At 39.6% G+C, this 16681-nt stretch overlaps 1 protein-coding gene across 1 annotated transcript in view; it reads left to right on the top strand.

Annotated features, from left to right (window-relative positions):
* LOC139750148 (MAM and LDL-receptor class A domain-containing protein 1-like) overlaps nt 1–16681 on the top strand; it is a 308596-nt gene that overhangs the window by 64584 nt on the left and 227331 nt on the right. Inside the window, 3 exon segments of the mRNA XM_071664474.1 lie at nt 5079–5304; nt 11045–11216; nt 12745–12970. Of these exon segments, the coding sequence (XP_071520575.1) occupies nt 5079–5304; nt 11045–11216; nt 12745–12970 (624 nt within the window).

The raw sequence follows: 16681 nt of genomic DNA, 5'->3' as shown, positions 1-16681 counted from the left end.
TACTAAGTAATCTTTATATGGAATTTTTTTGAAACTAAATTACTAAAGGATTTCTTACCTTCTACTGCAATTTGGTTTAGGTATGTAGATGATGTTCTTTGTGTTTGGCCAACAAACTAAAATTCACAAATATTTCTCCCCTTACATAACAATTTAGTACCTTCCATCAAATTAAGTGTAGAAAATGAAAATAATGGTATGTTACCATTTTTAGATTGCATGGTCCACAGGCAAGGAAACAAGTTTAAGTTTAGCATATACGGAAAGCCTACCAATGTATGCTCATATATCCATTATTACTCATCTCAACATGACGGAGTTAGATTATCATCATTTCAATCTATGTGCCTTAGGGCATTACCTGTTTGCAGTCCAGAGTATATTGATGAGTTTGAGAAGATACATTCTCTTGGATCTAAGTTAAAATACCCTAGATCTTTCATTGATAAATCCCTTAAATTACCAAAGAAATCATTTTATAGAGTTGAGCCCAAACCTCCCATTGACACCAAGAATCTTTTAGTTCTCCATTTCAATGATAATTCTACTTTATTTCCCATGTTGCTTAAATCCTTTAATGTAGATGTTGCATTCAGCAACAATGATACTATAAAGAATATTTCAATCAGGAATTCACCTGAAAATTCTCCTGGGTGCATCTATAAAGTGCCATGTAGAAATTGTGATAAGTTTTATGCTGGGCAGGCTGGTGGTGATCTTTCTGTGAGACTTAAGCAACCTAAGTATAGTATAAGAACGGGACAAGAATCGAATGACTTGTTTGATCACGTTAAAAACTATGATCATTGTATTGACTGGAGTAATGCCATCTCAGTTATTAACTCTAACTCTATTACCTCGAAAAATATCATTGAATCCTCTATTATCAAATGCACAAAGAATTATAGTCTTAGTATTAGAGGTCTATACAAATTAGATAACTTTATTTTTGATAAGTTTTTTAGAATAGTGGTTCCAACAATGTTATATGGTTGCGAGGCGTGGGCTATAGATAAGGTTGTGCGGAGGAGGGTGGATGTGCTGGAAATGAGATGTTTGAGGACAATATGTGGTGTGAGGTGGTTTCATCGAGTAAGTAATAAAAAGGGTAAGAGATGTCTGGGGTAATAAAAAGAGTATGGTTGAGAGAGCAGAAGAGGTTGTATTGAAATGGTTTGGTCACATGGAGAGAATGAGTGAGGAAAAATTGACAAAGAGGATATATGTGTCAGAGGTGGAGGGAACGCGGAGAAGTGAGAGACCTACTTGGAGGTGGAAGGATGGAGTTAAAAAAAATTTTGAGGGATCGGGGCCTGAACATGCAGGAGGGTGAAAGGCGTGCAAGGAGTAGAGTGAATTGGAATGATGTGGTATATGGGGTCGACGTTATTACATGACAGCTAGAGACTGAGTGTGAACGAATGTGGCCTTTGTTTTCTTTTCCTAGCGCTACCTCGCGCGCATGCAGGGGGAGGGGGCGGTTATTTCATGTGTGGCGGGGTGGCGATGGGAATGAATAAAGGCAGACAGTATGAATTATGTACATGGGTGTATATGCATATGTCTGTGTGTGTATATATATGTTTACGTTGAGATGTATAGGTATGTATATGTGCGTGTGTGAACGTGTATTTATATACATGTGTATGTGGGTGGGTTGGGCCATTCTTTCGTCTGTTTCCTTGCGCTACCTCGCTAACACGGGAGACAGCGACAAAGCAAAATATTTATATATATATATATATATATATATATATATATATATATATATATATATATATATATATATATATATATATATTTTCTTCTTCTTTCAAACTGTTCGCCATTTCCCGCATTAGCGAGGTAGCGTTAAGAACAGAGGACTGGGCCTTTGAGGGAATACCCTCACCTGGCCCAATTCTCTGTTCCTTCTTTTGGAAAATTAAAAAAAAAAAAACGAGAGGGGAGGATTTCCAGCCCCCCGCTCCCTCCCCTTTTAGTCGCCTTTTACGACACGCAGGGAATACGTGGGAAGTATTCTTTGTCCCCTATCCCCTATATATTTATATATATATTTTGCTTTGTCGCTGTCTCCCGTGTTAGCGAGGTAGCGCAAGGAAACAGATTTTGATGCACGAGACCGGGTTATAGTGATGGGTGATTTGAATGCAAAGGTGAGTAATGTGGCAGTTGAGGGAATAATTGGTATACATGGGGTGTTCAGTGTTGTAAATGGAAATGGTGAAGAGCTTGTAGATTTATGTGCTGAAAAAGGACTGATGATTGGGAATACCTGGTTTAAAAAGCGAGATATACATAAGTATACTTATGTAAGTAGGAGAGATGGCCAGAGAGCCTTACTGGATTACGTGTTAATTGACAGGCGCGCGAAAGAGAGACTTTTGGATGTTAATGTGCTGAGAGGTGCAACTGGAGGGATGTCTGATCATTATCTTGTGGAGGCTAAGGTGAAGATTTGTATGGGTTTTCAGAAAAGAAGAGTGAATGTTGGGGTGAAGAGGGTGGTGAGAGTAAGTGAGCTTGGGAAGGAGACTTGTGTGAGGAAGTACCAGGAGAGACTGAGTACAGAATGGAAAAAGGTGAGAACAATGGAAGTAAGGGGAGTGGGGGAGGAATGGGATGTATTTAGGGAATCAGTGATGGATTTCGCAAAAGATGCTTGTGGTATGAGAAGAGTGGGAGGTGGGTTGATTAGAAAGGGTAGTGAGTGGTGGGATGAAGAAGTAAGAGTATTAGTGAAAGAGAAGAGAGAGGCATTTGGACGATTTTTGCAGGGAAAAAATGAAATTGAGTGGGAGATGTATAAAAGAAAGAGACAGGAGGTCAAGAGAAAGGTGCAAGAGGTGAAAAAAAGGGCAAATGAGAGTTGGGGTGAGAGAGTATCATTAAATTTTAGGGAGAATAAAAAGATGTTCTGGAAGGAGGTAAATAAAGTGCGTAAGACAAGGGAGCAAATGGGAACTTCAGTGAAGGGCGCAAATGGGGAGGTGATAACAAGTAGTGGTGATGTGAGAGGGAGATGGAGTGAGTATTTTGAAGGTTTGTTGAATGTGTTTGATGATAGAGTGGCAGATATAGGGTGTTTTGGTCGAGGTGGTGTGCAAAGTGAGAGGGTTAGGGAAAATGATTTGGTAAACAGAGAAGAGGTAGTAAAAGCTTTGCGGAAGATGAAAGCCGGCAAGGCAGCAGGTTTGGATGGTATTGCAGTGGAATTTATTAAAAAAGGGGGTGACTGTATTGTTGACTGGTTGGTAAGGTTATTTAATGTATGTATGACTCATGGTGAGGTGCCTGAGGATTGGCGGAATGCGTGCATAGTGCCATTGTACAAAGGCAAAGGGGATAAGAGTGAGTGCTCAAATTACAGAGGTATAAGTTTGTTGAGTATTCCTGGTAAATTATATGGGAGGATATTGATTGAGAGGGTGAAGGCATGTACAGAGCATCAGATTGGGGAAGAGCAGTGTGGTTTCAAAAGTGGTAGAGGATGTGTGGATCAGGTGTTTGCTTTGAAGAATGTATGTGAGAAATACTTAGAAAAGCAAATGGATTTGTATGTAGCATTTATGGATCTGGAGAAGGCATATGATAGAGTTGATAGAGATGCTCTGTGGAAGGTATTAAGAATATATGGTGTGGGAGGCAAGTTGTTAGAAGCAGTGAAAAGTTTTTATCGAGGATGTAAGGCATGTGTACGTGTAGGAAGAGAGGAAAGTGATTGGTTCTCAGTGAATGTAGGTTTGCGGCAGGGGTGTGTGATGTCTCCATGGTTGTTTAATTTGTTTATGGATGGGGTGGTTAGGGAGGTGAATGCAAGAGTTTTGGAAAGAGGGGCAAGTATGAAGTCTGTTGGGGATGAGAGAGCTTGGGAAGTGAGTCAGTTGTTGTTCGCTGATGATACAGCGCTGGTGGCTGATTCATGTGAGAAACTGCAGAAGCTGGTGACGGAGTTTGGTAAAGTGTGTGGAAGAAGAAAGTTAAGAGTAAATGTGAATAAGAGCAAGGTTATTAGGTACAGTAGGGTTGAGGGTCAAGTCAATTGGGAGGTGAGTTTGAATGGAAAAAAAACTGGAGGAAGTGAAGTGTTTTAGGTATCTGGGAGTGGATCTGTCAGCGGATGGAACCATGGAAGCGGAAGTGGATCATAGGGTGGGGGAGGGGGCGAAAATTCTGGGGGCCTTGAAGAATGTGTGGAAGTCGAGAACATTATCTCGGAAAGCAAAAATGGGTATGTTTGAAGGAATAGTGGTTCCAACAATGTTGTATGGTTGCGAGGCGTGGGCTATGGATAGAGTTGTGCGCAGGAGGATGGATGTGCTGGAAATGAGATGTTTGAGGACAATGTGTGGTGTGAGGTGGTTTGATCGAGTGAGTAACGTAAGGGTAAGAGAGATGTGTGGAAATAAAAAGAGCGTGGTTGAGAGAGCAGAAGAGGGTGTTTTGAAGTGGTTTGGGCACATGGAGAGAATGAGTGAGGAAAGATTGACCAAGAGGATATATGTGTCGGAGGTGGAGGGAACGAGGAGAAGAGGGAGACCAAATTGGAGGTGGAAAGATGGAGTGAAAAAGATTTTGTGTGATCGGGGCCTGAACATGCAGGAGGGTGAAAGGAGGGCAAGGAATAGAGTGAATTGGAACGATGTGGTATACCGGGGTTGACGTGCTGTCAGTGGATTGAATCAAGGCATGTGAAGCGTCTGGGGTAAACCATGGAAAGCTGTGTAGGTATGTATATTTGCGTGTGTGGACGTATGTATATACATGTGTATGGGGGGGGGGGGGGTTGGGCCATTTCTTTCGTCTGTTTCCTTGCGCTACCTCGCAAACGCGGGAGACAGCGACAAAGTAAAAAAAAAAAAAAAAAGAAAAAAATATATATATATGTATATGTATGTATATATATATATATATATATATATATATATATATATATATATATATATATATATATATATATATAGTAGCTGATTGTACTATGATCATGCAACAAGAGAAGGTATATTTGACATGCGATTATGTACAGGTTAGCCGTACCATTACTGCTGGCATGATAATTTTTCCCACATCTCCAACAGCTGAGGAGGACATAGCCTGTGGATTTGACACGGACACTTGCAGATGGACAGCATCAGATAAACTGCAAGTTGGAACCACAGATAAAGTGTATGCTGACCGCAACCAAGGAAACTATTTGTATCTACAAGCCAGTCAGTCTAACCAAGAGCCCTACCAAGCCACCTTCCTGTCGCAACGTCTGGCAATAAATCCACAAGGCGCACACGACTACTGCCTCCGCTTCTGGTGGGTGTAGTAGCCTTATCTTATCTGTACTTGTGTCATACTGTGCAGTGCCTAACATGCACACATATGTTTGATTCCAGAAAAGCTATTCACACCAACACACACACACACACACACACACACACACACACACACACACACACACACACACACACACACACACTTGATATAGTTTCAGAAGTATGAGTCAGAAAACAGAAAATGTCTCTTATTATTGTTTATAGGTAACTGAGCCACCTGTCGACAACAGTTGGCTTGTATCCGCCTAAATTTCCCTTTTTGAATGAATTTCATAATTCATCTTAATTCAACTTCAGTGTAAACAGCTTGTAAACATTGTGGAATAATCGCTTTGGAGTTTTGTGTGAAGGATATAATCACTTTTATAATGAAATTTAGATTAAAGAGAACTGTTATAGTTAAGGTTAAACCACACAACTGTAAAGAATAAGTTAAGGAATCAATAGAGGAAATCATCCTGGACTTAGTATTGTTCGCAAATCGGGTAGAAAGAAGATGGTAGAAGAAAGTATGAAACGGAAGGAAAAAGGACCAGGAACAAAGTGAAGGTTGAATAAACCAGGCAGAGCCTTGATACTGAGAAATTTCTGGCTGTGATACGCAGACAGACTCATCATAAGATGCAGCAAATGGATGAAGATAAATGAAATATGTAATACAAGTATATGATTAAGAATTAAAGTAACTTTAGGAACAGGGAGAAAGCACACAGACAAAAGAGACCAGACGTAAAGGTGGTAATACTTACAGAGAGGATGACGAGGGTTCTCTCAAGGTGACTTTGATATGGATCCATGGAAAACATGGCACCTAAAACAGCAACACAGAGAGCAAAGATCTGGAAACATTTCTGCCATTGATGAGAAGAGAACTAAGAACTGACTCCTGCAGACATTACTAAAACAAAGAGACACATTTGCTAACTAGAACTATGTAAAAGGAACATATACTCCTTTACAAACCAGATCATTAGGGAAATGTATAGTGTGTGATGGCAGGCTTAGTCAGGTGCAGAATATTCAGAACTAATGGCAGGTTCTAGAAAGAAGCAGAGACGCGGAGGCTGACGCATAAGGACAGCACGACTCTTCCAACAGTAACCCACAGTAGTGGTCAGTACAAAGATGAAGCTCGTCGATGGATTACAGAGTGAAGGAAGGAATAACTTAAGTTTTTCGGGGCTATAAACATGGTGGATAAGGTTTTAGAGATTAAAACCTGAAACAAAATTAGGAAAAGAGTCAACATGAAAGTGAACGAAGAGCAAGATTCATGTTCATGATAGAGTGTAGTGGTCGGTTGGTGCTAAATACAAAGACAATTTGACTCAGCAGGAAAAGTCGGTGGTGTTCATCAGCGACGACTGGTTGGTGGAACAGCGAGAAGGAAATAAATATCCGGAAGACATATAAATGAGAGATGAAAGAGACATGAGGGCAAATAAGCCGACCATCAGGAGAGAGAGAGAGAGAGGGGGAGAGAGAGCGAGAGCGAGAGAGAGAGCGAGAGAGAGAGAGGTAAAGTATGTCATGAAGTGCTACTTACTGTTCTGAGCCACGCGCGATATATAACACAAGAGGAGACAAGGGATACGGACGGTTGGGCTAGGTTAGTGAGGCACACAACAAAAGTTTCAAGAAAAACAAGTCGGTAGACCAGTTTACCCGAACATAATTCAGCAATACGAAAATTGATTAGGATAACTCAGATTCACCTGGAGGTAGGGAGTCATGGAGACAAATACCATGAATGTGTCCGGAAATATTTTCTGAATTATTCTGAAGACAGAGGATATGATGCCCCACCAACAGTCGACCTCATCTTCATGTAAACCAACATGAATATAAACAATGTCTTATGATATCTCTTTCCTAAATTGGAATTACATCGCGTTTACATTTGACTGGTTGGTTAGTGAAGGATTATAATGATCAGAGTAAACAACAAACTCAGAGAGGATATAACGTTTTTGTAGCTATATTGAGCTAAACAATCGCTAAGTAAGCATATGGTGGAGCTGGAATCCCACAGATAGAATATATAGAATTGTTACAGAAGGTTGTATGAGCCATCTGTATGATGAAGAGATCTAGTATATGGCTAACACTGGAAAAAAAAGAAAAGGCTAGCAAGATTGAGAGTTTGTTTGCTTGAATATCTAAAAGCTGAAGATCATAAGAATGAAATATGAAAATAAAGATGGCATAATAGTCTACTAGGAATGAAAAGTATAAGGAAGCGAGAGATGAGTCCGGTAAGGTAGAGGAAGAAGGAAAAAATCTAAAAAAATAGTTGTGGAGAAGGCAAGTAAAAAATCAAAACTGATCCATGAATTTACGTGGATGAAACTGGTACTTAAGGCACGGCTAAGCTATGAAAATTAAACTAGTACGTGAGAAGCAGCTGTCAGGCTGAGGGTTTCCAGAGGAGTTGTTGAACAAAAGGATCCGAAAATTCAGGAGAGAAATTCGCTGATGCATACATATTGTATTCATAATGGAGGAGAGTGTAACTTCAATACTGGTGAGAGGAGATCGAGAGGAGATCTTGGAAAACAGACATCTTTGCAAAACAGGTATGCAGGCGAGTGAAAGATATTGAGTCATATAAGTTAGATGGAACTGATGTCCCTCTCTATAGATTCACACATTATGCAGAAACACTTGACAAACCGCCTGAAATATTCAAGAAACCACTGGGAGAATTTTCAATATCGAGTCTGGATAAAAACAAACATTATTCCTATTTTTGAGAAAGGGTATTGTAAAACTGTACGGAACTACTTCATTAAAACGATCATAGATAATTGCCGTACTGGCGAACTTCCAGTCATTCAGCACAGGTCTTCCTTGTACCGGTTTGTTGAACAATTTACCATCCACAAATGGTACTTATCAACTTACTGCTTTCAGTATTCTATGGTCTGGTATTTCGCAAAGTGAACACTAAGTGTCTTAGGCGACGTAACCGCAAGCCTTTGATAGTGGTGTCTGAAGTCGTTTTCACTATTTATAACATTCTGTACAGTTTATGGGAATGTTTCAATCTGTTTGATGATATAGCTCTAAGAGCTATATTCATAGTGGTGATTATGGTGTAGTGATCAGTCTCGGAGAAATATAGGAAAAGTTACAGCAGTTGCTGTATACAGATAACGGTGTGTTGTTAACTATATCAGAGTGCTGGACAAAATGGTAGACCCCATCAGTGAAGTATTTAAGAGAAGGTCGCTGAGAATTAATGCGAATATAAGAAAAACGCCGGTCTTTGAAGATGAAATATCGCACTGCGAAAACAGTTTACGTGGAGAACTGGATATTGTTGATGAGTTTCAATTTCTAGCGTAAAATTAAGTAAGAATGCTTGTGAAAAGCTGGACTTTCCAAGAGAATGAAGCAAGGGAAAATTGAGTTGAACTGAAAGTTTGCCCAAACTGTGCTGTATGGGTGTGGAACACTGGTGTATTATAGAGGTAAGGAAGGTGAAAACATAAGAGGAGTGGATGTACAAGACTGGCGTAGTATATATATGGTGTTGGAAGGATATATGAAGCGAAAGAATGAAGGTGTGAGAATAGTACGTGGTATGAAGTTTATCATCATCATGACGCACAGAGAAAATCTCTGCAAAGTATGTGCATGCAGAATGCACGGTATGGCAGACAGTACGATCTTCTGGAACACACACACACAAGAGCAGTAAAAATTGCAACAGTAAGAGTTAGACAGCGAAGGAGACAGGTTATTATAGCGACAGAATATATTAAGGATAATCATATTATATATCAAGGATAAGTGTATTATATATCAAGGATAAGCATATATATTAAGGATAGGCATATTATATATCAAGGATAAGCATATTATGTATTAAGGATAAGCATATATATCAAGGATAAGCATATTATATATCAAGCATAAGCATATTATGTATTAAGGATAAGCATATATATTAAGGATAAGCATATTATATATCAAGGATAAGCATATCATATATTAAGGATAAGCATATATATTAAGGATAAGCATATTATAGATGTTTGTGATAAAGGAATGATTGCAGAATCAATTATCTATGGATGTAGTATGAACGATGACGTCGGTCACACATGACTAACCATCTTACCATCTTAGTGTGCAGAGGGAAAGAGTAAGAAGCTCCTATTTTAATGTGGTAGTCTATACATTGCCGTAACGCACTGTGCAGGGAGTGAGGATATGAGTGATGTGAGCGTACTTCATCTAAGTAAAAGCTTCAGACCCTACAAATGTAGTTTATGATGACAGACAGATTGTAAGAGATATTCATAAGGGTGATCAGCACACATCTCACTTGGGATTTCTAGGGAATTTGAAACTAATTACAAATCACTGCCTATTGATTTCACTTATGATCCTCCTTTTAGTCATTAACTGTAACAAGGCAACACTTTTGATATGCAAGTTAAATGCTGAAAAGATGAAAATAAACAGTTTATTGAATCCAGTCGGCCATTCGGTTGAAAATACACAGTTGAATGATTACAGAATTTTGGGGGTCATGATAGAGAGCGATTAATTAGTCACAAAAGAGCTTAAGATCAAATTGGTACAGCTCACTTTTGTTCGATGAATAAGTACATAAGTGAGATACATTCACATATGTAGTACGGGAAGTTCTGCATAGCAAGTTTTATGGTTTAAACTTTGTACATTTAGTTGTAACTGGTTGGTCATTACGTGATGTGAAGTTACACATTGGTTGAACTGCGGTAACGCTGTGTTGCCATACATTATGTATCTAATGGTGAACATTAAGTGATAAATATTTTCATGTTGGTCACGTGACAGTAGTATAGTAGTTGACAGACATATAGGCTATTTGTTTGCTTAGCTCTGTCATGATGTAACGTCATGATGTCATTATGTAATGTCATTATGTTTTTAAGGGTTTCTGAACAGAAACTGCAGGGCCACGCATGAGGGTCCCAGCAGTTTGTGAGTAAACTACAGTTTCAAAAAAGTTAATACGAATGACAGATTTCGAATGAAATTTTATCTCATAGTATTCAAGAACATCATCAAACGTAAGCGTTTGAGGTGACATAGGGAAAACTTTTTTCATTGGTTTAGCAAACCTCAAGTACTGAATATTAGCATTATTAGAATATCATTAACACAGTCAGATAGAGATGCTGCAGTCATGACATCTCGTCTATGACTGAGTGGACAAAATTATGATGTCAAAGGCATTTTTGCTCCGATATTCTTAGCTTGAAACTGAAATAGTTACAGTACTACTGGGTAGTGAGGCGAAGATGACTTTCTGATCACTATGATAAGTGAGGTGAGGTAATTCTAAGGAGAAAGAAGGACAGAACAGGTCGTTAGATGAGGCTATTTGGTAAACTGATGAAGGGTTTTCCTTTGTCCCACATCTCGTGCATATCATTCACATGAAATCATTTCCATTTCTCTTCTGTTGTTTTCTCTAACTCTACATTCCCTTGGCTTTCTCTCTGGAATACATATATTTCTAATTTGTGTATATTCTTTCTGAGATATCATCTTAACCATTTCTTGCTATTTTCTATTGTTTGTATTTTTTTGCAAGATAATTTATGTCAAATCATTCACAATTCTCAATGAGAAGAAAATTCTACCTGTATCATCAACTTTTAGGAATATGTACATGTGATATGGTATATAGAGAATGAACCAACCTGTATATACGTTGACAGGTATTATATGTTCGGAAGTGACACCCCGTGGCTTACGGTACAGCAGAGAACGCTCACAAATCAGTGGGGGAACCTCACGACCACAGATGTAATTTGGGAACGTATTGCAGGTTATGTTGACCTGTGGCACGAAGCAAGTGTAGAATTTTTTACTGATGATGGTGACTGTAAGGTACAGTATACTTATGAATCTGTTGATTTTCTTATAAAAGGAAATGTATTTGTCCTTTGGGAGAAAGTTTTTCAAGAAGTTAAATGAGACATAGAGACTTACTTCTAACTCATGTTCAACAGTGGCTCGGTGTACAATCCTGAGATATCTTCAAACATCTACTATTTCCAGGATTTCATCGTTTACTTTTGTAACAGAAGGTGACGTGGCATCTCCCTCAGAAACTGATGTAATTTCTCTTCACATTTAGCTGCAGTATCTGCCTCTTACGTACATCATCAGGACACACCCTCACTTTATCAATCTTCATTCCTGATTCAGCTTACAGCACAGCACCAGAGGCAGAGAACAGCCACGATAACTTTCATTTTGTTTATAAAGTGGTTTAACGTTACGTTTTCTTCACCTCATCATGCTGTCATCTCATGTGATTACCCACCAATGGACCCATCATCGTGTCATTTCACGTAATGCCCCATCCAGAAACGCATCATCCTCACATTTCATTTAATTGCCCCATCCATAGATTCATTACACACTCGTGATGGCATTATAAACCCTGATACATTCCCTCATTATGTTACTCTCGCTCACGCACCACGTCCATTATAAAACTCAACAGCACTCACTGGTCTCTCCCGTGTACTATATAGTCAGAAATTCGCTGGTGTTTTTGTGTCATCACCCGACTTGCTGTACACGTAAAGACTTTATACAATTCATTTTGTTTCTGCGAGAACTTTCTCCAGTGCCAGTCTAATGCAGAAATATAGTTTACACACCCTCGTCCATTCCCAGATCAGCCTCGTTCTTCATTAGTACATAGGATTCACTAAACATTCTAACAAGATCAACTATGATCTCACTACGCACTCGCCACCTTAGCCACATTGTTTGTGGTCGCAGCTTCTGAAGTTGCTTGATCGTCATTGAAACATACAGCATCTGATTCTTTGATGGCTGTAATGTAGTCTGCAACTTGAGATGAAATATTACTTATTACATATCTGATTTAAGCCTAGATTTCCAAGGTGTAGAAAATCTATTTTCTAGACTTTATCACTGTGATGATGCATCTGTACATATATTGCTCGGTCAACGTCTTTCTTAAACCAGGAATTCTCTGTTGCAGTAGAGAACCTGATTCTGCTCTTTCCTGTGTTTGCAGCACCATCTGTGATCATGCACTATCTGATGAAAATTTGGATGGAAACTCGCTCAGTCAACACTAAGAGACAATTGAAACAGAACATAGCCCTAAAGTTATCAAATAAGAAAAACTATGCTTTCTCTCGTTGTACCATGTGATCAAGTTTCCTCATATAAAGCAATACTTATATTCTTAAGTTTTGCCTGTCAAATTTTCTGTGAAACTAAAATAACAGTAGTCACATGGTTGCATTTTCTCTTTTATTAGGGGGGGGGAGGGAATGACCTTTAATCATATGAAATGAATGAGGTTGAGGAAAGTTTACACTTACTTTGTTAAAGATTGTAATCCAGAAAGTGAGACTAGGATGTTTTTCAGCTCCGGATGTTGGTAACTGTAGAAGCTGATTCAAAAGGAACTGTTGCTGTTGATGATATGGAAGCTTTGGTTGGTCCATGTAACATGGATCCATTAAACTGTGACTTTGAAAGCCAAGGATGTGTATGGAAAGATGACGGCAACTATCCACTAGAATGGTCAAGGGTAATGGCAGAAGAAGGAGCAGAAACCATGGGTTATGATCACACTACAAGTACACAAATAGGTGAGATTCAGATCAAGGACCTGCTAAAGGGTTAGATTGAACTTGTCTTCGGAAATGGGTGCCTGAGCCCTAATGTGGCTAGCATTACTGAAAACTATATGTTTATTTTTCCCTACCCTAGGGTAGAGGAGGAAGAATTCTTCCTCTTTATTCCTTGCATGTCGTAGAAGGCAACTAAAGGGAGCGAGAGCCGGGGACTGGAAACCCTCCTCTTTTTGCAATTCAATTTTTAGAATATGGAACGAAAGAAGCCAAGCGGGAGTGCTCGTCCTCCTCGAAGGCTCAGGTTTGGGTGTCCAAATGTGTGTAGATGGGAGGAGAGGAAAGTATGTAGTATGTCTGAGGAAAGAAACCTGAATGTTCTGGCTCTTAGTAAAACAAGGCTCATGGGCAAAGAGGAAGAATGGTTTGGAAATGTCTAAGGAGTAAAGTCAGGGGTTGATGAGAGGACAACAGCTACGGAAGGAGTTATAACACGCCTGAAGTAGGAGTTCTAGGAGTGTGTGAAAGATTATAAGGAAGTAAATTCTATATTAATGTGGAAAAAATGAAAGTGGATGGCGAGATGTAGGTGATTATAAGGGCTTATGCACCTGGCCACGAGAAGAAATATCATGAGAAACAAGTGTTTTGAGAGCAGATAAGTGTGTCAGCAGTTTTAGTGCAGGAGACCGGTATTAGAGATGGGTGATTTGAATGTGAAGGTGAGTAATGTGGCAGTTGAGTGTATGATTGGGGTACATGGGTATTCATTGTTATCGATTGAAATTATGAACAGTGTGTGGAGTTGCGTGATGAAAAAGTACTGGTAGTTGGGAATTCCTGATTAGAAAAAAGGAGGGACATACACAAGCACATTTATGAGAGTACGAAAGCGGGCATTGTTGGATTACATATTAAATGTGATGAGAGGGGTAGCTATTAGTATGTCAAATAATTTCCTTGTGTAGGCGAGGGTAAAGATTTGTAGAGCTTTTAGGAATGAAGAAAACAATATCGGTGAGAAAAAAAGTGGTGAGAGTAAGTGAGCTTGGAAAAGAGGCTTTTGTGAAGAAATACTGGGGGAGATTGAGTGCAGAATGGCAAATGGTGAGAGCAAATGAAGTGAGGGGAGTGGATGACGATTGAGAGGTATTTAGAGAAGCAGTACTGAGATGTGCGAGAGATGCAAATGGCATGCGAATGATGGGAGGTGGACAGATTAGAAAGGGTAGTGATTGGTGGGAAGTAAAACTGAATGAGTAAAGTTTTTAATGAAAGAGAAAAGAGAGGTTTTAGGGCTGTACTTGCAGGGAAGGAGTGTAAATATGTGGGAGAAGTATTAGAAAAAGCGCCATGAGGTCAAGAGGAAGGTGTAAGGGTTTAAAAAGAGGGCAAATGAGAGTTGAAGTGAGCGATTATTAGTAAAGTTTAGGAGAATATGATGTTTTGGAAGAAGGTAAATATTATGCGAAAACAGAGAACAAATGAGAACATCGGTGATGGGGCAAGAGGGGAAATGGTACAAGGTAGTGATGACGTGAGGAGAAGATGGAGTGAATATGTTTGATGATAGAGTGACAGATGTAGGGTGTTTAGGTTAGGGAGGTATGTGAAATGAGAGAGTCATGAAGAGTGGCTTGGTGAAGAGAGAAGAGATGGTAAAAACCTGCGAAGGATGAAATATGGCAAGGCGGCAAGAACGGATGGTATTGCTGTTAAATTCGTTAAGAAAGGGTTTGACTGTGTTGTTGATTGGGTAGTTAGGATTTTCAATGTATGTCTGGATCATGGTGAGGCGCATAAGTATTGACAGAATGCATATGTAGTACCATTGTGTAAGGGTAAGGGGGATAAAGATGAGTATTCAGACTAGAGGTGTAAGGTCACAAGGTATGCTATGCTTAATAAGTTGTATGGGAGGGTAGTGACTGATAAGGTGAAAGTACAGAGTATCAGACTGGGGAGGAGCAGTAAGGTTTCAGAAGTGGTAGAGGATGTGCAGATCAGGTGTCTGCATTGAAGAATGTATGTGAGAAATATATTAAAGAAACGGATTGATTTCTGTGTGGCATTTATGGATCAGAAGGTATATGATAGGGTTGATAGAGATGCTTCCTAAAAGGTCTTAATAATATATGGTGTGGGAGGTAAGCTTCTACAAGTAGTGAGAAGCTTTCATCAAGGATTTAAGGCTTGTATAGAAATAGAGAGGAAAGTGAATTGCTCCAAGTGAAGGCTGGTCTGCGGCAGAGGTGTGGGATGTTACCATGGTTATCTAATTTGTTTATATATGTATGGGATGGTATTCATTATATTTTGTCGTTGTCTCCCGCGTTAGCGAGGTAGCGCAAGGAAACAGAAGAAAAAATGGCCCAACCCACACACATACACATGTATATACATACATGACCACACACGCACATATACATACCTATTCATTTCACCTTACATATATATATATATATATATATATATATATATATATATATATATATATATATATATATATATATATTTTTTTTTTTTTTTTGCTTTGTCGCTGTCTCCCGCGTTTGCGAGGTAGCGCAAGGAAACAGACGAAAGAAATGGCCCAACCCACCCCCATACACATGTATATACATACACGTCCACACACGCAAATGTACATACCCATACATTTCAATGTACACGTATATATTATACACACACAGACACATACATATATACACATGCACACAATTCACACTGTCTGCCTTTATTCATTTCCATCGCCACCTCGCCACACATGGAATAACATCCCCCTCCCCCCTCAGGTGCGCGAGGTAGCGCTAGGAAAAGACAACAAAGGCCCCATTCGTTCACACTCAGTCTCTAGCTGTAATGCAATAATGCCCGAAACCAAAGCTCCCTTTCCACATCCAGGCCCCACAGAACTTTCCATGGATTACGCCCAGACGCTTAACATGCCCTGGTTCAATCCATTGACAACACGTCGACCCCGGTATACCACATCGTTCCAATTCACTCTATTCCTTGTCCGCCTTTCACCCTCCTGCATGCTCAGGCCCAGATCACTCAAAATCTTTTTCACTCCATCTTTCCACCTAAAATTTGGTCTCCCACTTCTCCTCGTTCCCTCCACCTCCGACACATATATCCTCTTGGTCAATCTTTCCTCACTCATTCCCTCCATGTGCCTAAACCATTTCAAAACACCCTCTTCTGCTCTCTCAACCACACTCTTTTTATTTCCACACATCTCTCTTACCCTTACATTACTTACTCGATCAAACCACCTCACACCACACATTGTCCTCATACGTCTCATTTCCAGCACATCCACCCTCCTGCGCACAACCCTATCCATAGCCCACGCCTCGCAACCATACAACATTGTTGGAACCACTATTCCTTCAAACATACCCATTTTTGCTTTCCGAGATAATGTTCTCGACTTCCAAACATTCTTCAAGGCTCCCAGGATTTTCGCCCCCTCCCCCTCCCTTTGATTCACTTTCGTTTCCATGGTTCCATCAGCTGCCAGATCCACTCCCAGATATCTAAAACACTTTACTTCCTCCAGTTTTTCTCATTCAAATTTACCTCCCAATTGACTTGACTCTCAACCCTACTGTACCTAATAACCTTGCTCTTATTCACATTTCCTCTTAACTTTTTTCTTTCACACACTTTACCAAACTAAGTCACCAGCTTCTGCAGTTTCTCACATGAATCAGCCACCAACGCTGT

The sequence above is a fragment of the Panulirus ornatus genome, chromosome 9 (assembly GCF_036320965.1).
Source record: "Panulirus ornatus isolate Po-2019 chromosome 9, ASM3632096v1, whole genome shotgun sequence".
NCBI lineage: Eukaryota > Metazoa > Arthropoda > Malacostraca > Decapoda > Palinuridae > Panulirus > Panulirus ornatus.
The sequence above is the reverse complement of the archived record's forward strand: the minus strand, read 5'-3'. Positions and strand labels throughout refer to the sequence as shown.